The sequence below is a fragment of the Hesperophylax consimilis genome, chromosome 25 (assembly GCF_061612785.1).
Source record: "Hesperophylax consimilis isolate HC1 chromosome 25, BYU_Hcon_1.0, whole genome shotgun sequence".
Classification (NCBI taxonomy): domain Eukaryota; kingdom Metazoa; phylum Arthropoda; class Insecta; order Trichoptera; family Limnephilidae; genus Hesperophylax; species Hesperophylax consimilis.
Genome location: NC_142860.1, coordinates 7,158,181 through 7,182,982, shown reverse-complemented (window position 1 = coordinate 7,182,982; position 24,802 = coordinate 7,158,181). Strand labels below are relative to the sequence as shown.

At 35.1% G+C, this 24,802-nt stretch overlaps 1 protein-coding gene across 1 annotated transcript in view; it reads right to left on the bottom strand.

Annotated features, from left to right (window-relative positions):
• The window catches only part of LOC149411483 (uncharacterized), a 32,933-nt gene extending 8,620 nt beyond the window's left edge, over positions 1-24,313 (bottom strand). The window contains exons 1-5 of the mRNA XM_089646685.1: positions 24,254-24,313; positions 6,377-6,438; positions 3,164-3,301; positions 1,305-1,679; positions 438-798 (exon numbers count right to left, since the gene is read on the bottom strand). Coding sequence (XP_089502811.1) covers positions 438-798; positions 1,305-1,679; positions 3,164-3,301; positions 6,377-6,430 — 928 coding nt within the window. The 5' untranslated portion in view covers positions 6,431-6,438; positions 24,254-24,313. The remainder of the gene's footprint in view (positions 1-437; positions 799-1,304; positions 1,680-3,163; positions 3,302-6,376; positions 6,439-24,253) is intronic.
• Between the last annotated feature and the right edge of the window lie 489 nt (positions 24,314-24,802).

Sequence of the window (24,802 nt, the reverse complement as noted above, 5' to 3'; positions counted from 1 at the left end):
CATCCTTATTTTTGATCATGTTTTAACATATTCGAAATTCATTGCTATCATTGGGCTGTCATTCTGATAAAAAGTTTGGTCCTCCATTTTTAATTCTGCCGTTAACAAAGTGATAGCGTCTCGAGATTTTTTTTTATCTCAAGCCAACTTCTGATCCAAAACACTGTATTTGATCCATTTCGACTTTTTGTCAAAATTACACGGCTGGAACTCATCGTTGACAGGAAGCGAAATTACTGTGAAGAAACTTACAAGTGTATCTGTTATTGTGAGCACTTACATAAGTTAAACTTTCAAATAACTAACATCAGCATTAATTACCGTAAGTTGGACAAATATATAAACGTACTTGTGAGAAACTTTTCAAAAGTAAGCCGTAAATTTAAGTACAAGAGTAAAGCTAGCCTAATAATTTATAAGTGTAATTTAATAATAACCTGAATAGTTAGCCATGATGGAGTACTGCTCAGAGATCCTGGAGCTGCGTCTGTACGGAGACACCTTTATCCTGGACTTGGAAAAGTTGGTGTCGGTCTTGGCGGACCCCACCTCCTCAGTGGGAGTGGCCCTGCCCTTGGGGTCCTCCTCTGTCTCTGAGTCCTGGCCGAGGCGCTCCTGGACGGGGGCCGGAGACATGCTGATGGGCGTGTAGGCCTCCTGCATCTTGAAAACCTTCTCGCGCAGTGGGGTGGCGGTGTCAGGGGTGCCGCGGGAGGGGGAGGGGCAGACCCCTGACTCGGGAGTGTCAGATTTGGCGGTTGGGAGTTGGGGCGTCTCAGGGGTCGGGATCTTCTTGGCCTGCAAAGAAATCAGACCATGCTGAAATTAATGTCTGCGTCTAGTCAATATGATAGTACCTACTCGACACACTAGGCATATTTCAATGTCACCGTACATAAACAAATTATGAAGAAAACTCGCCAATTTCACATAGTTTAATAAACAAATATACAAAAAATGACATCAACATTTTTCATTCACACCTAAACTATTTTTTCATGTCCAAATATTATTTCTAATAATTTCAGATATGTTAATATTTTTTTTAACCAATTGTAATAAAAATAATGATTATTTTAGGCAAACAATTCGGTGTAAAAAATTGTAACCATTTTGTGTACCCAATTTAAAAGCCCCAAAGGCGAATAAAAGAGAAAATAAATAAATAAAATAAAAACAATTCAATTCTCAACTTTTTTTGGATTATTTTGACAAAATATTTGCCACATTTATGACGTATTGTTTTAAGGCAAAATATTGCCATTATTGTAGCAACATAAACTGTTTAATTTTGGACTAATTACCTGTGACCGTCTTGTTGCGCTGCGTCCAACAGGCGAGAAGTTTGGAGACGCTGTGTCGAACTGGCACTCATTATCACTGGTCTCATCGTAGTTCAGTTCAGGGAACAGCTCATCGTTATCTTGCTCAGTGGTCTGCACCATGGCGTCATCTTCAATGATGTCCGGGTTCAGTTCGGCTGTTGTGGGTGCCACGACGGACACAGCAGATGCAGCAGGTTCGGCGACAACATTTAATGCCACATCCGACACGCCGTTTGTTACCGGAGCGGTTTTGTCGAGGTTCTTGTCTTTGTTAGGTTCTTTCTTTTCTTTCTTATCTTTTTTAGACTTGCCGTTGACAGCTACGACGGCGGTTTCTTGTTGGGGTTCTGCTTCCTAAAAAAAAAAAGCATTTTTTGTAATTTTTCTTTGACGACGTACTTGTATTATTTTTTAATACACATGAACGAACAGGCAAGAACAGAACAAAACGGGCCCATAACGGTGAGGGGAACAAACCAAGTTGTGTGAAGCGTGTGCATTTCCCTTTCATTGATTTGAGAATAAATGAATCCGAGTCTACAGGCAACTCACATTGTACATATGAATTACTAGTCCTTTTGACAGTAGATAAATAAACATACTTGAGTCAGAATAAAACTGTTGTGGATTATTCGAGAAATGCTGGAGCCCTTCTGGCGCCAAGATGATTAGTCTTGTCGTGATACCCAGATTTAGCATTATGGCATGTCTATCTCTTTCTTGGTATGTGACTTACAAAATATAATTGTATTTCGTCACTCCATGGTGCATAATGGAAATGAATGAAGGGAAGGAGAGAAGGGGAAGGTTTTGTAATATTAGTTCCTGGCTGTCTAAACTCGGTTCAGATTTGGTCACCAAACATGGTTAAAGCCATTTCAAGCAGGGATAGGCAAAGAGGATAGACCGTCACATAGCTTTGTCTTGGCACAATCTCCCTATTCATTCACATTCATACACAATCATATATTATTCTAACCTTTTATTTATGTGAATACCCCATCAGAGTCCCAAATATTCCCAACTGTATGGAGCCAGTGAGACTATGGCATCCCTAATGAGGGTATGTTGTAAGGCTGAAGTTAGAAGGGAGGGAAAGGAGGTGAGAAAAGGAAGGTGGGAAGTACCTTGCTATTCAGATCTAGTCAACAAACACGGCTAAAGCCATTTCAAGCAATTTTTCAATTCTGAATGGTGGTCTTATACCAGGACGATACTGAGTGTCTTCCACTCTGGAATGTACTATACATACATTATTTTAAATTAATAAATAGTAGAATAACAAATTAATCAAATAAAGTTTACTTGAACACGCCATCCCGAATCAAGTACTTCATCTACCATTCAGGTTGTAAGTTAATTGTGTTGTCTGATTTTATATTTCATTTGATGTTTTCTTATTTATCATTTCAAAATTAACTTTAATTAAATTATTAGATTCACGTCTGTGTGTCACCTTTCCTTTCATCTTTTCTATGTATTGTATGTTTATGCTACGTTTTGTCTATGGGTTTTTATGTCAAAACAACGGGATTGGGTTAAAATATGCAAATCACTGTCATATTCTTGTATCCTTACCTTTTACAAAATTAAATTTCTTTCGACACCTTAAAGCCTCTGAGCTAACAACTCGAATCATTGCAAATTTATCTGAATTAAAATGCAATAAATCAATCTATTAAGACACAACTGTTTTTAATAACAACTTCTCTCTGTGTACGTATCCCTGCGCAAAGAAACGTAGAACTTCAAGAAAAGCAGCTCGCCTTACAACCGAAGGCAGAAGTCCTGGAGACGAACGCAGGGAGCGTCCAAATTGAACTAGATATTTGGCATACCTTGGCAGGTGGTGCAACACCATTGGTAGCAGTGCTGGTGGACTCGATCGGGGTGTCTTTAGCCGCAGCGGCAGCTTTCTTGTCCTCTTTTGCGGAGCGCTTCTTTGATACTTCTTTGGTTGGGTTCTCCATCTTCTCCTGGAAAATAGAATTTATTTGTGAAAAACAGTGATTCCAATAACATTTCACAAACATTTACAATTTTTTTTTTTTTTTTTTTTTTTTTTTTCTTTTTTTTTTTTAATCACTCTCCTAATAAAGCAGCTGCTTGTGTTTAGGAGTATACCTATGAGTATGTTAATCCCCCTTATAAATTTATTAAATCAATTGCGATGCATCATCGTGTAAAATAAGAAACACCTATTCTATCTAATCATGAATTCATTGAGGTTTTACTGAAACATGTCTATATCTGAAGGAAGTTGGTTTAAGAGCGTAGTCATTCTCCCCAGAGGCATGAATATTGGTAGGTTGGTTCTGCCTCTTGGAAAAATAAAAACCTGTGCTGCCTAGTTCTGGTGAAGTTATCGGGGACATAAAACGTAATACGCTCCAGAACATCCAGATTGCAAATGTGTCCGTTGAGCAGCTTATGTGTTACTACCACCATTGCAATTTTTCTCCTAACGTCTAGACAATCTAGTCCGAGCATTCCAGCGAGAAATCAGAGTGACATAAAAGGGGTAGTACCCAAACTTTCACATGTAAAGGTATTGCATAAACTATTTTTGCACCTTTTCTATATTATTTGAGTGTATGTGGCATTGTTGGGTCCCCAAATTACAGAGCCACTCTCGAGAATGCTACGAACCAGAGTAAAATAAAGCATATATACGACTGCCGTATTAGAAAAAGATTTTGTCTTGCAGATTACAAAACCTAGCATTCACATGGCAGTGTTGCACACCGAATCGATTAGAGAGTAAAAAGTAAGGGGCGTATCAAAAGTGATTCCTAAATCCTACGTTAAAGAAATATATAAACTGCTATAATATATAAACATATAAACGAGGTACCAGACATTTCATAGTTAAAGTATAGAGTATGCTTTGCCATTGGGAAGCACATAATTGCACACTTTCCTCTGTTAAAGTAAAGTTTATTTCGATTACTCCACTCACTCTACTATGCCGTTGATTTCGAATGGTGTCCTCTTTTGTGTTTATTCCGGTATACAGTTTAATATTGAATAATAAATTTTATAAACATGTCATTAATAAACCTAGAAAACAATAGAGGTCCTAAATTAGACCCTTGAGGGACCCCATAACTTGTGAGGTATGGTTTAGAAGCGACCTGCCCGTAAACTATGTATTGTTTTCTATCAAAAAAATAATTATGGAAGAACAGAAGCAGTCCACTGACGGGCGAGCACGTGCGTGTTCAAAATGTTATTATTATTTCAGTAAATACAATTATTCACAAGTTTATTATTATTATTTTAGTATTATTTGTTTCCCGAAGTAGGGGGAAAGCTGTCCACTGATAGGCGAGCATGTCCGCGGTGAGCAGTTTGAGCACAACGTATACTAATTTATCTGGCGGACATCCAATGCTCGTCACTCGCCTGTGACGTCATCCTTACCACGGACATGCTCGCTTGTCAGTGGGACGCTTAAGCACGCAAGTGGTGTCAAGAAGCACGCATACAGAAACGAGGGGCGTTCATAATAATATAGCTGTTTCACCCGTACACATATTTGAATGGATATTTCTTTGTAATGGGTTCCGTTCCATTTAGCAATGAAGAATGTTATTTGTAGCCATTTCATTCATTTACACTCATTCGTTGTGGTTATTCTTTCTTATGCGTTTCGTTATTTGCTTTCAATCGAGAAACAGGAATGTGATATAAATTTTTTGTTTGATTATTTATTGATGTTGTATATTTTGTTGCAGACTCTAGTACGGTCAAAAGATTCAGAATTGTGGGATAAATTGCCTACGGTGAAAGAAATTTTCAGCGGGTTTTGCATCTCTGAGACTCATTTGTATGGAGATAAAATAACAGAAGATAGTGAAATAAGAGCAGCAACATAATACAGAAGAGAGTTTATACTAATTATTTTGTAATATAATAATACAGGTACCAAGAAAGAATAATGAAGACCAATAAAGGAATGCTGAACATATGAAACTCTATGTTATACTTAGTTTTGACCATTCAGGCAAAATATTTTCGCTTTTGGGAATAACTCATGTGGTCCCACAGAAATCATTGCATCTCCCTTACTGTCATGGTGAGAAATATGATCTAAACGGTGTTAGAAAAAAAATACCACAACTATATAGCTGTACAATGCAAATGTTGAAGCATTATTCATTTAATTTTTACTTTTTTCTATTTTGTTTCTGTATAGTTATTATTATTTTATTTTGTGTTCTTTTAATTCATATATATTATTTTACAATCTTTATTTTTACTTTGATTTATTTTTAATATATGCACCTCTTGCACAATTTTTTAGACTAACTTTAATTATAATCCTACCGTTTTTCTTTATTATGCTTACTGTTTTTATTTTTATTTTTACTGTTATACATTTTTAGGTACAAAAATCTAATGTATTAACTTATATTACCCACGCACAGGCTGCGCCTTAGTGGGTTCCCTTTCCTATTATTATAAAACTTGTAATGTGAAATATATAAATTGGGAAAAAATAAAGGAAATAAAATAAATGGCATATTTATATTCAAATCTAGAAATTAACTACAAAGGAACTAAGTGCTGAACTATTTTTTTTAAGCAGTGCTAACAATATCGATAACTTAACAACGAAAACTTAGTTAGTCTTATTCTGCTTGGTCTCTAAATAGTATAAAACGAAGTGGCTATCCGCGTCTGTCTGTTTGTGCGCATAGTTCTTCTAAACTACTCAACGGATTTTGATAATGGGTTTATACTTTTATTTAGGTCATTTCTTCCGGAAGGTTTACATATATAAAACTTGCATATCATATTTATAGAAACTAGAGAAAAATCAATGTCATAAAAGAAATATTTTGGGCATTTACATTGCTAACGCTGGATAAACCTTATGAGATATATCAAAATAAAATACAATATAATATAAAATATAAATATAGAAAAGTCCGGTATGGTATATGTCTATTTCTAAGAATAACCCTTAGCAACTCCAGGTACACATCAGCTAGTTCTTGATATGACCATGCTAGACACCATAGAAAAAATTAATATTAAGAACTTACTTCTTGTACTTTCGGCAGTGCTTCCACCGTAACACGCAGGTTTTTCTGACTCATGATTTGATCTGAAAAGATAGAAAAATTATATTAATTCTTATTTTTACATTACAAAAAATTTAGAAAACAAAAAAAAATTAGAACATGAAATATATATTTTGTTGTATAATCAGTTAGTTTCTCGTGTTTTGAGTATAAAGTATTATTTGTATACTAAACAATCAACTCTCAATGCAATGGAGAATGTCCTTGGAAAACATATTAATTTACATAAAGCTGCTGACATATCAGATTACTTTACCTCTACTTGGAAGATAAGGCTGACATTGGATTCATGATTTAATTATTCATTTTATTATAAAATAAAGTACATTTTGAATGGTCAACTCTGGCATGACAGAATTTACACAACTTCTGTAATTGCAACTATTTTGAGCCACTATCCCATCCATGTTTCATAATTAATTTTCTGCAGTTTACTATGTAAAAGAGTGTTAAAACCGGTGGCGATTCGTGACTTTTGGGTGTACTAGAGTGATAATATTACAAAAATGGCATTATTGATGTTGTTGTATCCGAAAATAATTTTTATTTTTTTTCGAAAATTTGGTTTTTTGTTTGAAGAATTTCAGGAAATCTAGAATTTTGGAATTTTTTTGACTATACAACACCAATAATGTCGAATTTGTCAAACTTAGCACTCTATCACACCCTAAAAGTCACGAGCCGCCACTGGTTGAAACTATTAATAAAACTATAAATAATATAGATTGAACGATAATGTATTTGGACACTGTTGAAATCACGCTAACAACGGTCAGAATAGTTTAAACTTTGATTGAAATGGCTTTAGGTATGTTCAGTCACCACGTGAGAACAACCAGGACCCCGAATAATTTCGCCACTTAACATTCTTCACTGGCAGTGTAATAGCCTGATGGTTTCTGTGCAACAATGACTCTTGTAGTATAATAATAAATAAAAATAAATGTTTCATGTCAGTAAGAAGATATCAAAATTCAGAGAAAAAAATCTACGTAAACAAGCTAAAAATGAAATATCTTAATTGACCTACATCCAGAACTAGAGCGCATATAAAATATTTAGAATAATTTTTGCACAAAAAATATGGCAAACTTACTTGAAATTTTACAAATGCGATATTTGACATTGGGAAAAATCGCAGATCAATAAAATTAATTATTCTGAATGCACTTGATCAAATATTAAAAAATACCGGTGTTAGGAAATAATCGATGATCTCAAACGAGAAAAACGGCAAATAAATATTTCCTCACTTGTACATAATAATAATATACTGAAACGCGTATTTAAATATTTCCTCACTTTCATATACATCATTATAATATATTGACGCGTATTTAAATAATATTACATGTGATAACCACATTGCCCGGCCTGCAGCAACAGCCTACAGGCAGTGGGGTGATAATGGCACCCCACTTGTATAATTGTGAGGAAGAGTCAAGTTTGGGAGAGGAAGAGAACAGTTGAAAATTATCTGGCTACTCACAAATCAGGTAACAAAACATAGCTAAAGGGATTTCAAACAACTGAAATTAACTGGTTTTAAACCCATGATATTTTCGATTGTTTTATTTATACTAGCTGAAGTCCCGGCGTTGTCCGATTTTTACGCAGAGTTTTCCTAAATCTAATATAGACAGTGACCTTCTTATTGTTTGAAGATCAAGTGTGTAAAATTTCATTAATCTCGGAATAAAACTGTTTAAAAATCAAATAAATGCCACCCGCCCGTCACAGACATTCTTCTTCATATAAATATATATACTAGGTAAATTCCCCGGCGTTGCCCGGGCTTCACGCAGAGTTTTTCGTAATTCATGTAGACAGTATCCTCCTTGCTTTGAAGGCCAAGTATCCAAATTTTCATAAGTTTCGGAATAAAACTGTAGATTGCACTGCAGGGTTAAGGGTTTTGCTTTCTTATCTTTTTTGTTTGCTTCCATTTTTGTTTTTATGTTGTGTTCTTTATTTTCTAATAAAAAATTTAGATACTATTTGGAGTTTTTCTGACAACTATTTGGAGTTTCTGGGGGGGGGGGGGGCGTCGCAAAAATATGGCAACTTCCCAAGGGCGTCACAGTTGAAAAAAGTTTGGGAAGCCCTGTATTAGAAGATATTATAGAAGATCGATAGATTACGAAAACGGCGCGATATAAATCTTTTTTTTTTTTTTTTTTTTTTTTTTTTCACTACAGTTCCGTTCTTCGTTGCGGACGTGTTTTAACCGCTCCGGTTTGTTTGATCCTTTCAGAAGGTTTCCCTTGCTAAGAGATCGCTGAAAATTGTTCAGCATCCGTGTTTTATATAGTGCTTACCTTCTTATTTCACGAAATGTGCGTAACTTCTACCGTTTAGCCGGAATTTGCAATTATTATAGCATTTTAAACCGATTAATTTTTAAAAGTGAAGCTAGAACGAAGATTTCTCAATGCAGTCGAAGATTTTATACCTGACTCAAGTGTCAAGTGGTGTTGGGAATTACGGGACCTTTTCAACCGAGGATGTCTGCATGGAGGACAGATAAGCCATATTTTGTTTAAAGTTTTTGTCTTTGTTTTTATTTTCTGTTTTTGTTTATGTATTTTGTTACAGATGACACTCATAAACTTCACTTTGACTTTGGTTCAAGATTTTGCTTATGATAGCCTGCGATAAGCGAGCCCTAAGGGTCTGAGACAGAGGTGTGAAATCGTCGGATCACGACAATAGAAAGAATGTATTGGAGCCAGGAAGGAGTCTGAAAGGGTCGAGAGGATGCACTAGGTGGCATGAAAGGCTGGGAGGTGACTGGAGAGACTAAGGTAAACTAGGATGAGGTGATTTTGCACAGCGGTGCTGCCAAGGTCTGTTATCTATGTGAGGATATTGTGTCGGCGCTCTTTATTGGCAGCAGACACATGTCAGCGCTATATTAGCGGCGGACACATGCCTGAACGGATGACGAGCCTCGTGCTGGCACAGTTGGTGGACGGGGTAGTCTCTCTCCCTGCAGCAGCTGGTACAGTTCCTTCGCTACCTAGGACTCTTGCAGCAGAGTCTCCATCTTCTGTCTTCGTCGAGCGTCACAGCGGTGCTGCCAAGGTTTGTTGTCTATGTGAGGATGTTGTGTCAGCGCTCTTTATTGGCAGCAGATACATGTCAGCGCTATATTGGCGGCAGACACATGCCTGAACGGATGACGAACCTCGTGCTGGCACAGTTGGTCTAAATAACAAATGTAGATCATAGGAAATAAATTGTACAGCGCCCTTGAGGTGATTTTTCACAAAAACGGCGCTATACAAATTATCCAATTATTTTTTTTTTTTAAACTTCCGATTTAGTTGTCCGGGTTAAGTCTTCCCCAAAGGAAAAACTTAACCCTTCCACTCACTTTTCCACAAATGATCAGCTAGTCAATCAACACTATGTAAGTGCATTATATAAGTAAAATAAATACAAAACAATACAAGAACAACAATTATTATTATTAAATCATATTATTATTATTATTATTAAATCATCGAAATATTATTATTATTATTCATAGGTATTATGATGCTATGAATGTATAGGTACAGAAAGTAAAATTTGTGTCATTCTATCCGTTCTGCCTATTCTTGCTGAGATCAGGTGGGTTCTGGTAATAATATTATTTGCATAATAATTTGTACAGCACATTTTCTGGTTACACCTACGGAAATGCTGCGTGATATTGCATAGATTACGCGTGTCGTTAATATCAACTGGCTGATAAGGCTGAACAAGTTTTTATTACAAGTAAAACATTAATACACGGTGTCCGGAAACTCGTAGTACAAGCGGGAAACTGGAGAATCTACACCACATGGGGAACCCAAAAAAACATAAAGTTTTTTGATTTGAGCATTTTCAAAAAAAAAAAAAAACCAAAAAAAATATTTTTCGGCTATTTTAGGGTTAAAGTTTTTTCTGGTGTTTAGGGTTGAACAACAGATGTTTTAACCCTGCAGAGCGGAAATATTTTATGATTACACCGGGTTAAATGAAGGGTGATTTCAAAATAATGCTTCAAATCCGAGTTTCTTCATTTGTTTTACTTTCAAATAGTTTTAATTAGTTGGGTACTTTGATCTTCAGTAATAATTTATAAGAATTTGATTTTAAAAAAAAATAAAAAAATAAAAATCAACTTCAAACTCGATTTACTCGATAACGAAAGCTCAAATCAAAAAAAAAAAATACTACAAAACCGACTCCAAATGTGATGTAGATTCACCAGTTTCCCGCTTGTACTACGAGTTTCCGGACACCCTGTATAAGCAGATGATTTTAAACTCTAAAAAATGTATTATACGTTATTTGAATGTCGGGAGTTTCGTAATTCGAACAAGTTGTCTTAAATTATAATGGCAAGTAGGCATAAAACACGTCGAAATAGAAACATTATTCGAAATTTAAAAAAAAATGCATCACGAATTTGAATGTCGCAATTTCGTAATTCGAAAAATACCTACAATTATTCGTATGAAATGTGCACACTTTATTTATTTGTTAAACGTTGGGGTGGGATACACATGTTGAAATAGAAGGAAAAACTAATTTGAATGTCGAAGTTTCGTAATTCGAAAATATATTTGTAATGTTTTTTTTACATTTGTTGAAAAGAATATGACCTTACTGGGGCACCCCGTTCTAAGGTCACATTGTACTTGGTGATTTGTGTGAATTATAAATTGTAAATTTGGTCAAGTTTTATAAGTACGTTAAGTAATTTTGGTAAACATTCAAAATATACAAGATGTAAATTATACAGCGAAATAATCGAAGAAAAATATAACATTATACAAGAAAAATGTATAGTGGTAAAACATACAGAATAAAAACATAATATAACGTTAATCTTTGTTAAGTTGCAACATTTTATCTATATTCTTCCTTCCCGTGTCCATAATCCATATCTTCTAATACTTCTTTTGAATCCGGTTATTTTTTCAATGGTTTTGTGTAAACACAGCTATCAGTTATATTTTTCGATACAATAACATTATTTTTGATAATGTGGGAACCACTCGTACTTTACCTGTGTTTGTAAATAGAAGCGGGCTGTAAACTATACAAATACAATAAATATCTTGGATTTGAATGATGCACTTTAATAAATTCGAATAAGAATTCTTAATGTTTAACGGCAAGTAGTTATAAAACAAGTAGAACAACAAAATGTATTACGAATTTCAATATTGCAAATTCTCAATTATTCGTAAATCGAAGCAGACAGGTGCAATTTCGTAATTCGAAAAAAATAAAAATAAATCGTAACGTAAAGCTGTAAGTAGATATAGAACAGGTTGATTCGTTCTTTGAGCGAATTCTAAATTTTAACAAAAAAAAAAGAATAATGAATTTATATGTACGACTAGTGGTATGTTTTATTTTCGTAATTCAAACTAAATAATGGGCGTGGCTCGGTAGGTGACTTTACACTTTTACACCAAAGCCCAGCCCTTCAAACCTGGTGAACCGATGATTTCTATCTGGATCGTGAATAGATAATGAAGCCAGCAACCTACTTAGTTATCAGTGGCGTAACATAATGTTATTTTTCCCATATTACGAAAAAAAGATTTCTTCAAATTACAAAATTTTAATAAGGAATCGTAGAACTGAGTGGAGATTGAAAAGTAATCAAGTTTAAAATAAATAAAAAATATATAAAAAAATAACATTATCGAATCTAAATTTAAACGAAATTGACATACGTCGCTACGCACCCAGTATATTTGGGCATTGGTGGGAAAGAGGGAACTGCGGGGGGGGGGTTTAATTTTTTTTCTTTCGGTACTATCGGAGTCAAAGATCATACAAAGATCTATGATTGGTGTGCACAAATACAAACGTGTCAAGAGGAAGCTACAAGCCAATAATGTGTATATTCTTGGTATACATTATATTGTAGGTAATAGGCATTAAAATCACTTGACAAACGGAGTCTAGAAACGTTCGATTTCAAGCACAAAAATTGTTTATTTATTTTGTAAATAATTTTATAAGAAAGCAAAAAAGTTAATCAACGGTCACAGATAATCTTAGCATAAACTTTATTTTTTAAAACTGGTTTCCTTTACGCATTCATACATTTCTATTGAAAAAAAAATTGTAGTATTTGTATTTTTTATTGACTAATTTATTTTTTATTTGTATTCTACTCAAGCGAAACGATAGGAAAACCTTCAATTTATCTAAAGCATATTTTTTGGTATTCATAATGTACATCATTTCGTTATAAATATTAAACAAAATAGTGATTTAGCATTAAGCTTCGCCTTACAATGATTTGCCCGTTATTTGTCAATCGAAAAGCGTTGCCGATGTCACAGATCTATAAAAATATATACATACCAGCAGATAAAAAGGCCACTAACTACCGAGGTTTGAAAACTTCAACGGCATTTTTTGAAAAATAGCAGAGGACGCCACATCGGTTTACAGCAATCCTAAACTATACAGTCATTAACACTCCCGTACCGGACGGGGGGAACACACTTACACTAACGAGAGTTTTATGCTATATCTAAGTTGTTTTTTACACCACATACTCTGTAATTTAGTTAATCCTAAAAAAACTATTTGGTTATCGATCTGCATTTAAAAAATATATATTTTATTTCTAGTTTCTTAGATATTAAATAATTTGTACAAAATTCCGGCAAAATTCCTGTCCCCTGCCCCGCACCTCAGCTTCGTAGCATCGGCTAAAATTCCCCCGTCCCCATCCCCACTATCCGCTCACCACCGAGAACGATCCAGCGAGCTACGAACTGAACCGTAAAAGTTGCATTTTATGGAAAGGGCTAACTCCCGGTCGCGTACACTGCACTACTGGAATTTCCTTTTGCGATGCTAAAATGTTCACTTGCCGGACAAAGATCGGCCTGTCTAGCTTGCATCCGGTAAATGTTTCATGTTTAGAGACAACATTAAAATTATATCTGTCTCTGTTTCTCACATGGAAAAGAAATCGGTCAGAAAGAGACACATATTTTGTATACATTTTTAAGTAATTTGAAGGAACTTGAATAAAAACAGAGTACTATATGGTTAAAAAGTCTATCGCAAACGTCTGTTAAATTTTATATTGGGTTATAGTTGCTAATTCTCTTAATTTTCGTGGTAAATAATTCTCTGCAAAACCGGACTAGTTTCGCCCTGCTATGGGCATCTTCAGACTGGTAAGTAGTTCATTCACACCTACTTATGAAATGGTGTTTATAAATTAATATCTATTTCAGGATTGTAAAATATTTATTCTGTACTTTTAATATTAGAATTTATGTAATCAGTCGGCATGTATTTATTGCAGTTTCTTACGGCATATTTACCAATGTTTTAAATTAGATCATAAAATTCTATGGTTTTAATTAATTTGTGTGAAAGCCGCACAAGAGCCCCAACAGTCCTATCTAGTGGAACTATGGCATCCCCAATTGGAGTATTTTGTGAGGCTGAAGATAGTGGGGATGGCAAGGGGGAGGATATGGGTAAGACAAAGGTGGAAGTACATGCATATTCACATCTAGTTACCATATAGGCTTAAGTCATTTCAAGCAACGTTTGGATTCTACATGGTGGTCTTTCACTAGGGCGATACTGAAAGCATCTACCGCCCTGCAACTTGATATTATATATTTTTTTCTTTCATAAATATTACAGCATCCGTTGTCGAAGGGTAAGGCTCTAGACTAGTAAACCGGAGGTCGCGGGTTCAAATCCCGGTGTGCGCAAGTAAATTTTAATCTTTGTGATATTTCACAATTTACTGACTAGAATTCATTTAGGTTGTTGCTTGAAATAACTTTGACCTTGTTTGGTGACCAGTACTGAATAGCCAGCTATTTCCCCAACTTCCTCTTCTCCATCTTCTTCCCCTCCCCACTACCTTTAGCCTTACAAAATACCAGTAACGGCTCGTGACTTTTGGGTCTACTATTAATTGTAATATTATCACTCTTTCAAATTTTATTTGATTGATTTGTGTTATTTCACAATTAATTAATTAAAATAATATATAGTCTATTTGCGGCACGTTCCGTGGAAGATACTATCAGTATCGCCCTGGTGTAAGACTACCATTCAGAATTGAAACGTTGCTCCAAATGGCTTTAGCCGTGTTTAGTGACTAGATCTGAATAGCCAGGTACTTCCTCACCTTCCTCTTTCCCTTCCCCACTTACCTTCAGCCTCACAACATCCCCCAATTGGGGATGCCATAGTCTCACTGGCTCCAGACGGGAGCAGTTGGGACTCTTGTGAGGTATTCACTATAAAAAATAAATAAAAAAAAGTATCGCCCTGGTGTAAGACCACCATTCAGAATTGAAACGTTGCTCCAAATGGCTTTAGCCGTGTTTAGTGACTAGATCTGAATAGCCAGGTACTTCCCCACCTTCCTCTTTCCCTTCCCCACTTACCTTCAGCCTCACAACATCCCCCAATTGGGGATGCCATAGTCTCACTGGCTCCAGACGGGAGCAGTTGGGACTCTTGTGAGGTATTCACTATAAAAAAAATTAAAAAAAACTCTAGTACACCTAAAAGTTCCGAGCCGCCACTCCAACATACCCCATTTGGGAATGCCATAGTCTCACTGGTTCCAGAGGATTGGATAGGAGCAGTTGGAACTGTTGTGGTGTTTTATATAGAAAAATCAAAAACAGGAATATCTGAGGTTACAGTAAAATATAATTTACTCCACGTTTAAGTTCTAAAAATACATTTTTTTTCACTATATTCGAAAAATTCGTTGTATTTCGAACCCCTCGACATACAAACGAACCCATTATTTATGGTAAGGCAAACACTACGATTTGACCCTAAATGTAAATATACTACATAATATCATAAATTAGGAATTATAACCTTCACTAACATCTAAATATTCCATAATATTCGAAATAACATCCGTACCTAGTTTAGTAGTGGTAGGTTTTTAAAACTTAAAAATATGTATTTATAAATAGATCCATCATTTACGGACCACCCTGTGCAACACACTAGCTACGCTGTAATCGCCAATCGCCAGTCGAGATTCAGAATCGAGGAGTTATGCTCGTTATCGGCCCGCCTTCCCTGTTTTGTATGGAAAAAGGCGCATTATTATCTAAATTCATTAGAATATTAACTACGACTTTATTTATGAAAATATTTTGATAATGACTTCTGAAACACTTCGAATATACTCCCCCCTAATTATTACTAAAACAAATTACACAATATTATGCCATTAACATCCTTTAATAAGCAAAACAAATTGGGGTCTCTAGTGACCCCCCTTCGGATCTTATGTGATTTTTTTCTCTCCGGGACGAAAAGGTTAAGATAATAATACTATCAGATTCTGAAACTATCATTTTAGTAATATTACATATCATTTGAAAATATGCAGGCCCTTTTACCTAGGTCCCTTTTCAACTCGTTGGAAAAGCAAAACGTTTTAACTAAAAATTTGACGTGTGTTCGATGTGTTACCGAAATTTTGTAAATTGTTGTGAAAAAAATATTCGAGACGTAAAAAAGCCGCCATCACAGTTTGCCGAGTCAAGGTTCATTGAATATGGCGGGAAACGAGTTGTAAAACCATTCAATCGGAAATGCGTGATAATTATTATGAAGTTTTACCTCCATGAACACATCGCTGAAATAAACACGGAAATGTCTATGTATCTGTGAGAATTTTAGATAAAACATGATGTATTAATAGTCAATAATGATGCAGAAAATAAATAAATTTACACAATGCTTATTACGAGACAGTTCAGTAATCTCTCACGCTGCAAATATTATATTAAAACTAAATTCAAAACTTGGTATCTTTAGATTCCCACCGCTACTGCTGTGTTTGAATGCCACCACAAAAAATATAACAAAAGTTTGGCAGAAATTAATACTTTTATTGAATCGTCGCCGTGGTGAATGCACCTCAAAGTGCACGGAAACTAAAGATAAAGAGGTCATCTCAAGTTCGTTTTGATATGAACAAGAAACATACGTATTCACGAAAATAACAAACATACCATGAAAATTGTATGTTTTTTATTCTGAAGAAGGAATAGTGTTTGCATTGTTCATATTTGAAGTAAAGACTCCCAGCATATTTTTTTAGCCAATGACGGACCTTAAAAAGTATCGCCGGGTTTTTTTTAACCATTCAGGCCTCTGGCATATTGAACGTTATATTCCTTAAAGATGCTGTCAGAAAGACAAAAAAGTATGTAATTCCGCTTCTCAATAAAATCCTAATAAAAGGGATATTTCTACACGTGCCAAGATCTAGTTGTTTGCGGTCCGTCCTCTCTGCCTACCCCTGCGGGGAAACGGCGTGATGGTTAGTTAGTTGGTTAGTATTCCAAAACTAAAAACGGTTTTTGCAAGGAGATGAAATACGCTTTAAAATTTTATTATTAAAAATATATATAAAATTTTTTGAAATATTAAAATTTTGAAATCAAACAAAGTTTAAAAATGGCTCACCTTACACTGAACTTAACTTACTGATAACGAAAAAAGAAATCAACATACAAATGTATTATACACATTATTGCCACCTCACTTTTTTGTCGTTTCATATAAAATAATTAATTTAAAAAATTCACCAAGTTTCATAAATTTTTCACAAATTGCGGTCGGTATCTTTGGTTTCGTAGAAGTATTCATTTTAATTACTCTGTGGTTAACTTCTAGATTTGAATATAAAGCGTGATGTTTTCTCTTTCTAACACCGTTTAAATCATATTTCTAACCATGACATTAAGGGTGACACAACGATTTCTATGACATCATATGAGCTGTTCCAAAAAGCGAACAAATTGATTCTACGGGTAATAGCTGTATGTTCGCAGAACCGAACAAATTAGCCTGAGATGTTAACTTCCAATACGAAAAGGGCATTATTGGCATATCTTTGATACTCAAATACTTGAGCGAACATTAAGTTCGAGAGAAAGCTGAGTGTTCTATTATGTACTTCGTTAGTAGTACTTATGTAATCGTTAGAGCTATGATAAGAAGCCTCCACTTGTCAACTCAGTGTTCTTGCCACTGACCTTTAGTGGCTACTGTCTAGTCTAGTGCAATCACTATAGTATCACGATAAATGCTTGGCTTTGTACCGAAAGGAACTCTTCATACAATCAGCAATTAACCGGTTCGGTAATATTATTATTTTTATATTCATATTTAAAACAGATCCAGTCCGTTTTACATATATAAATCTAAAAATTCATAGAGTTCAAGCATAACATTAAAAAGGCGTACCGCTGATATCTCCGTTGTAACGAAACATATTACTGAAACAGAGGTTGCAACGGAGCTCTCAGCTGCAGAAACAGAGCCGAGGAAATTTATTGAAAAATATGTAGAACCAACTAACGAATCCACTGCCAATTTTACCAAAATAAACTGAGCGCCAAGACAAGTCAAAATTTACCCGTAGCGGAAGATCTGATAAAGGATTACTGAAACCCATTTCATCAACGACATTATAAAAAATTCCATTTCACTAACATTTTTTACTCAATGTCAATACTAAGTTTTCCATTTCCATTAAAATTAGCGATCCCTGGGCCCAGAGCCAGGGAGCTTACCGCTATGCCACGGAAATAAATTGAATTTAAGATCATTAACAGTTCATCATTTAAGTTCTTCGTACCTTTCTACATGACGCCGACCAGTCATAATTAACAAACAACTACTACTATTAACGTTGACTCAGCATGTGTTTGAAAGTTAGCCAGACTATCCTAATTGCTTTTCTTGGATAATAATTAGGGTTGAAGATTAAGGAAATGACCTACGAAAGAATGTACCTGGATCTTTGTATTTTATGGCTCATTGGTCGTAATATACTATGTATGACTTTCACCCATCTAGTCAGAGCTATCATTTCACAGATCAGGTCAAATTGATTTTAAATATAGATTTCGTTTTCGAAATCGATACATTCGAATGAATAACCGATTTCTAAAAGGATAAAACAATGAACCGAATGACGAATGATTCGAGGAAAAATATAATGGTAAGGCGTTGTAGGGACGCTGTTTTTTTTTTTTAAAAAAAAGTTGCAGTTTTTTCCAGGAAGTCAACATAAACAGAGAACGGGTGTTCCGCTCGTGTCAGTCTAGTTTCATTTATGTATTTAAGGCGATGCACTACGTCGTGTAATATTTTAAATTGAGTCGCTATCAATAACAACCCTTACATAGATGGCGAAAGGTTTAAATTCCCGCCATCCGCCTGTTTTCATTTATGCAAGAAAAAAACATGGCCAAAAAGTGTCTTTTATTTTATTATGTGGATGTTCAGGCATAAATATATGTTTTTTTTCGATCATTTTATAAATAACTTAATTTGCCACATTATACAATAAAATCATAACCGAAAATGGGTTAGTAAGTAGGAGATTTTGAGCTTTAAAGGAGTTTTCATAGGCCTTTACATTTATTTTTTTCTAGGCTTATAAAAAGACTTATCTAAAAAATACTCGATTATTTCAAAGGCCAAGATGTATTCTACTCGCAGTATTTAATTAAAGCATCTGATCCATTTCTAGGCGACCAAATTTTCAAATCAAAAACACATGATTTTGCATTACTACGTATGGCATCGCCTTAACAAAATTGATGTTGCCATTTCTTGACACATAATTTACTTATTTTATAAAGGGTGTTCGAGGTAAAGTGGGCAAACTTCAGTAAGTGATTCTAAATGACGGTAGAAGTAAAAAAGACAATTGATTTTTTTCCATACAAATAATTAAACTCATTTACCTGAAAATTACCTTAAAAGGTCGGAATTTTGAAAAAGGTATAATCGCCTCCCGAAGTTAGTGCACTTTATCCGCCGGACACCTTGTGTATGCAAAGTTGAGGGGAGGAAAAACGGATGTACCAGTAATTTATATCATGAGCTATAGAGCTTTGAAATATCTATAGAACTGTAAAAAAATAAAACAAGACCAATCACATCTACAACACTTAATCTGCAGACGTGCTCCGAGCTTGGCAACGATTAAAAGTTACCAACATTATCGATTTAATCTTTATGGATGGACTTGTACTGGGGGCTTACTCGTTTGTATTTTTAAACAGAAATCTCGAGCGTAGCCGGGTAGTGAAGAGAAAATACGAAGTAAAAAGCTAATATAATCAAAGAGGCAGGTACTGTCAAGTTCAGTACCTTCACCTCATTGAAATTCCAGCGCGAGAAATCGACAAACATTAGTATGAGTGCGATGTACATCCGTAGGTATCTTTAGACATATCTACTGTCTGTATTACACTACGTATGCACCTGCGTTCATGTCAAACATGTTCCCGACAGGCAGACAGCCAGGTACTTTCGGTTCATACCTGGTTCGTGGTTTTAAGATGGGCATATCCCATCGGTATGAGTTATTATTGTAGAACTGAGACTCGTGTCAAGATTAAATCATTTATTTTACAGCTAGAAGTTCAACATTCCGATCTTCAGTGATTCTCTAAGTGCGATTTTGTACACCTGAGATATACAAGTAATCAACTGATTGGTTTTGCTTAGGTACTATCATTAAAGCGATGTCCACCACGTGTAAAAATCCCATTGAAGCCAAATCTAGTTTGAGTGAAATTGCTATGCAAAGCGGTGTATTATAATGATAAATTTTATTTTAGTATTGTTAATGCAATTACAATAGCTGAGGATTTTTTGGGTATTCGATGGGTAAAGGTGTCAGAAAAAAAATTTAAGTAGGTATTCTCATTTTTCATATATCTTCCCCTCAACCAGCAGCTTGAAATCGTTCTCAAATAGCTCCGAACAGATTGATTTTATGGTAGGTAATCTATATAAATAAAAATGTTACTGTTCGTTTGTTAAATGTCCTTCACCGATTGGTTTGAAATTTTGTCGAAACGTTGCATTCGATTATGCGTGTGTTTTTATATACCTACATTATATATATATGACACCTGTGACAGGTAAAAAATGCTTTTATGTGTCATGACGTAAAGGCAACACTCGCTATCGTTTCTCTATCAGTACAGAAAGACTGAGACACAGCAACGCGTGGCGGGGTACAGCTAGTAATAATATAGTTGCATCATTTATAGTCAATTGTTATTTTAACAAGAATATTTGTGACAAATTTCACAGTTGTAAATACTCTCAGCATCGTCCCGGCAAAAGACGACCCTTGTGAAAGTTAGAAAAAAATGCCATTTATGTAGTAATGCCGTTTCTTTGGTCAAATTGAATAATTCCATATATTTTTATATAAAATATTATATTTCAGAGGAAATTTTGGTTTTGATTTTGTAAATTAGAAAATTTAAAAAAAAAACATACCTTTTGCCGATAGGTCCACTGTTCGCAAAACTAGTCTTATGCTACGTATAAACAGGAGAAAAAACTGGGGTTTGCGGTTGCTTCGTTCCTCTCCCATAATTCGAGGTTCAGTTCGCGCATTTTTCTCCTATTTATACGCAGCTACATGATTATTCGGATAGCAAAGTAGGTACTCATTGAAAATCCATAAATCGAAGGTAGTACCTACGATAGTAATATTTTTTTGAGTCATCGATTAGTCAAACAATCAATGTTCGAATCATAAATAACACTTATTTGAATACACACTAGTCAATTCAGATATCCGCTACCTACCACGAAAAGATAAATAAAGAAATTGCATTCATTAGACTTGATTAGCTTTGTTTACATCGCGTATCAAATATTTGTATCACGCGAATTAATTAATTTATAATATTATTTGTTTGTTTTTTCTATGATTACCGCACACTATCTGCCTGAAGCCAGTGGAACAATCTAATCATCAAATGGGGTGTATTATGTATGAGGCTGCAGGTAGCGGAAGAAGATGAATATTGGTTATATTGAAGAAACATTGGTAAATATTTTTTAATATCGCACAAGAGACCCAACTGTTCCGAACCGTCTGTAGCCAGTGAGACTATGGCATCCCCAATTGGGTATGTGTGAGGCTGGAGATAGTGGGGAAGAGGAAGTACCTGGCTTTTCAGATATGGTCACCAAACACGGATAAAACCATTTAAGCAACGTTTAAATTCTGAATGATGGTCTTACATGATATCTTCCACTCTGGAACGTGCCACAAACCATATACGTTTTTAAATTAGTAAATTGTAACACTAATCCGTCAAATAAAATTTTTACTTGCGCATGCCGGGATTTGAACCGCGACCTTCGTATCGCTAGCCGAGAGCCCTACGGAGGCTGAAGACTGTTTCCAGACTATTAAGATCTAAAGCCATTTCAAATTTAAAGCAACGTTTTGATTCTGAGTGTTGGTTTCACCAGGGCAATACTGATAGTACCTACCACCCTTGAATGAAACAATCACTCTGAACCGATAATACCCAGAAATGTAATAACCGATTTGAAAGAAACTTGATATTTACACAAAACATTTCGACTCCTAGCCCCCAGACACACCAGTGAAATTGATCATCTGTTCAAGAAAATGTGTATCTCAAAATTTGATTTTTTTGGTCAATTTCACTATAAGTAAGGAAAAATTGACCTCACTTCTGGAACACGTAAAAGCTCACAGTTTTATCTATTTTGTGCACTAATATAATTAATTTGAATAAAATATTTACATTTGAATTCTAAATATAAAGTTAATAAAACTTACTGTTGTAATTATGTTTAGCTGCTCACTTCCTCAATAAAGATTTATATATAATTTTCTCACAATTAATATTCATTCACAAACTACACAGAACACTTAAACAGGAATTTAAAACTTGTCAGGTAAATTATATTTCACAACACACGACTTGATCCGGAGACGTTTCGAAATAAACTGAAGTTCTCATTCATCAACCATCTTGAAAAACGACGATGAACAATCGAAGAGCAGGATAGAAATACAGTACCATAATAATCAAAACAATGTTTTCGAATACTACCATTAGTTAAATTACAAATAATTAGTTAATAAATTATGGAATGAATCCTGACTCATTCTACTAGAAAGCTAAATAGGGTTTTGTTTCACAGAATTTGAAAAATTCATCAAGTTTCAAATGAATATTAACATTCAAGTTCTGTTACTATAATTTATTCAGTGATAATGTACAGGTTTTCCAATAAGAAGTGTTATTTTGAATAGCTTGCTATTTCGGTAGATGTTACTTTTGAAGCTGTCATTTTTTGACATTTGCCAAGTAGAAACTACGCCATTAATAAAAATGGAACGATACACGCTTCAACAACGCATTTAAATTATTAAAATTCACTTGAGTGAATTAAATTCAAATCATCTTGAGTGATGAGGACCATTTCCACCTCGGTGGCTTCGTCAACAAGCAAAATTGTCGCATCTGGGGCTCGGAAAACCCAAGAGTTATTATTGAAAAGCCTCTCTATCCTCAACGTGTGACTGTTTGGTGCGGTTTATGGTCCGGCGGAGTCATTGGACCTTACTTTTTCGAAAATGAGGCTGGAGAAACAGTTACGGTGAATGGATTGCGCTATCGAGCGATGATTAATGATTTTTTTATGGCAGGAATTGGATGGTATTGATCTGGACAACGTTTACTTTCAACAAGACGGCGCTATGTGCCACACAAGCAACGAAACCATTGATCTTTTACGATTGAATTTCAAAATAACACCTCTTATTGGAAAACCCTGTATTACAAAATATTAAAAATACAATTTATAATATATTACTCCTAGTAAGTTAAAAAAAACTCATTTCGGCAAAGACTTCACTACACCGGCATATGATGAAATAATTATTTAACAGAACGAATAGAACTTTTTTACACTAGCTCCACACAGGAGGCTCAGGTTCTATGAAAAAAAGTTCGCTCAGGGCCTATGTCATCTTTAGGGATGCCTTGTGGGGTGAATTTTTAGGGAAAGGAAGGAGGGGTGAGAGTAGAGGGTTTTGGGAAGGAAAAGGTATGAGGGGTGGATAGGAATCTGGGGGACAATGGGTCATCCCTCCCACTACGGTGCGGTGGGTCGAGAGAGTCCAACTGGAAAAGTCAAAAGGTTTCCCTCAACCAGTCTCTTTAGATCCGGCCCGTCACGCAGTATGTGCCAAAAGCATCCACCGCCAAGACCTAGACAAACCTCACCCCATGAACCCGGGCACCCCTGCTAAGTCACAAAACCACTTGGGGTGACAAAATTCTCAAATTCAAAGCTTTCAAACTTTTTTTTCACATTTTGTGAAACAACCCGTCCTAAAACTAACAAAAATCATAAATCGATTTGTTCAAATATTTGTAGGACTCCGAGGTTTACCTCGTCATACATTTCACTGTCATCTTTAGGGTTGTTGTGTGGAGGTTTTTAAAAAGAAATAATTTAAGACGTTAATACCACAACTTCACGAAACGACTGGGACTATAACATATGACATCCCCAATTCGGGTGTGTTGTGAGACTCAAGAGGTGTGGGGAGCTAAAGAGATGAGACGAGGAAGGTTGGGAAGTACTTGGCTAATCTGGTTAGTGTCATGTCAAGCAACGTTTCAATTTTGGATGGTGGCCTTTCACCAGGGTCTTGAAGATACTAATATTGTAGGACGGAGAGAACACAAAAGCGTGCAAATTATTTCAAAGGAACATGAAATCGACCTTTTCTCATGCGAAAAATTTACTGTGTAAAAACGTAGCACACGCGTTTTTTTCACTATGCAAAAAACACAGAATTTCCGTCTAAACAGTCTATCAAAATTATGCGACGAACAAATAACAATAACTAATTACTAGGTAATGTGTTCTAGGTAAATGGTACAGTTTTCCGTGAGATAATAACCAGTAATAGTAATGAATGAAATCTGGTACCTTCTGCGCGATATGAGTATTGAACGTGCTCGCATTCAAGGATTGCGCGTATAACTGAATTACCTATTGTCGCGTAACGATGCGATGTATGATGATTGTACGAGGCCAGAGTCGAAATTACAAAACGATATCAAACTTTGATATGGTTTTGTAACACGAGATAAAATACATAAATTAATGAACAACATAAGTAGTAGGTACCTAATTTCATTGAATGCAATGGTCACAAACGAGAAAACACAATTCAAAAATACCGAATATTTCAGAAACATTTAGGACGGGTTGTTTCACGGAATTTGAACAATTCATCAAATTTCAAAGTTAATTTACAAGTTCTGTGAAGGTTCTATTCAAGTTCTATTATTATATAATTACTGGCCAGTTTCTTCAAAAAACTGAAATCACAACAGAACTTCAAAATAACCTTTACAGAACTTCAAAATCAACTTCGATATTTGACGAATTATTCAAATTTCAACGTTGATTTTCAAGTACTGTGAAAGTGTGAAAGTCCCATTCAAGTTCTGTTATTATGTCATGATGGGCCAG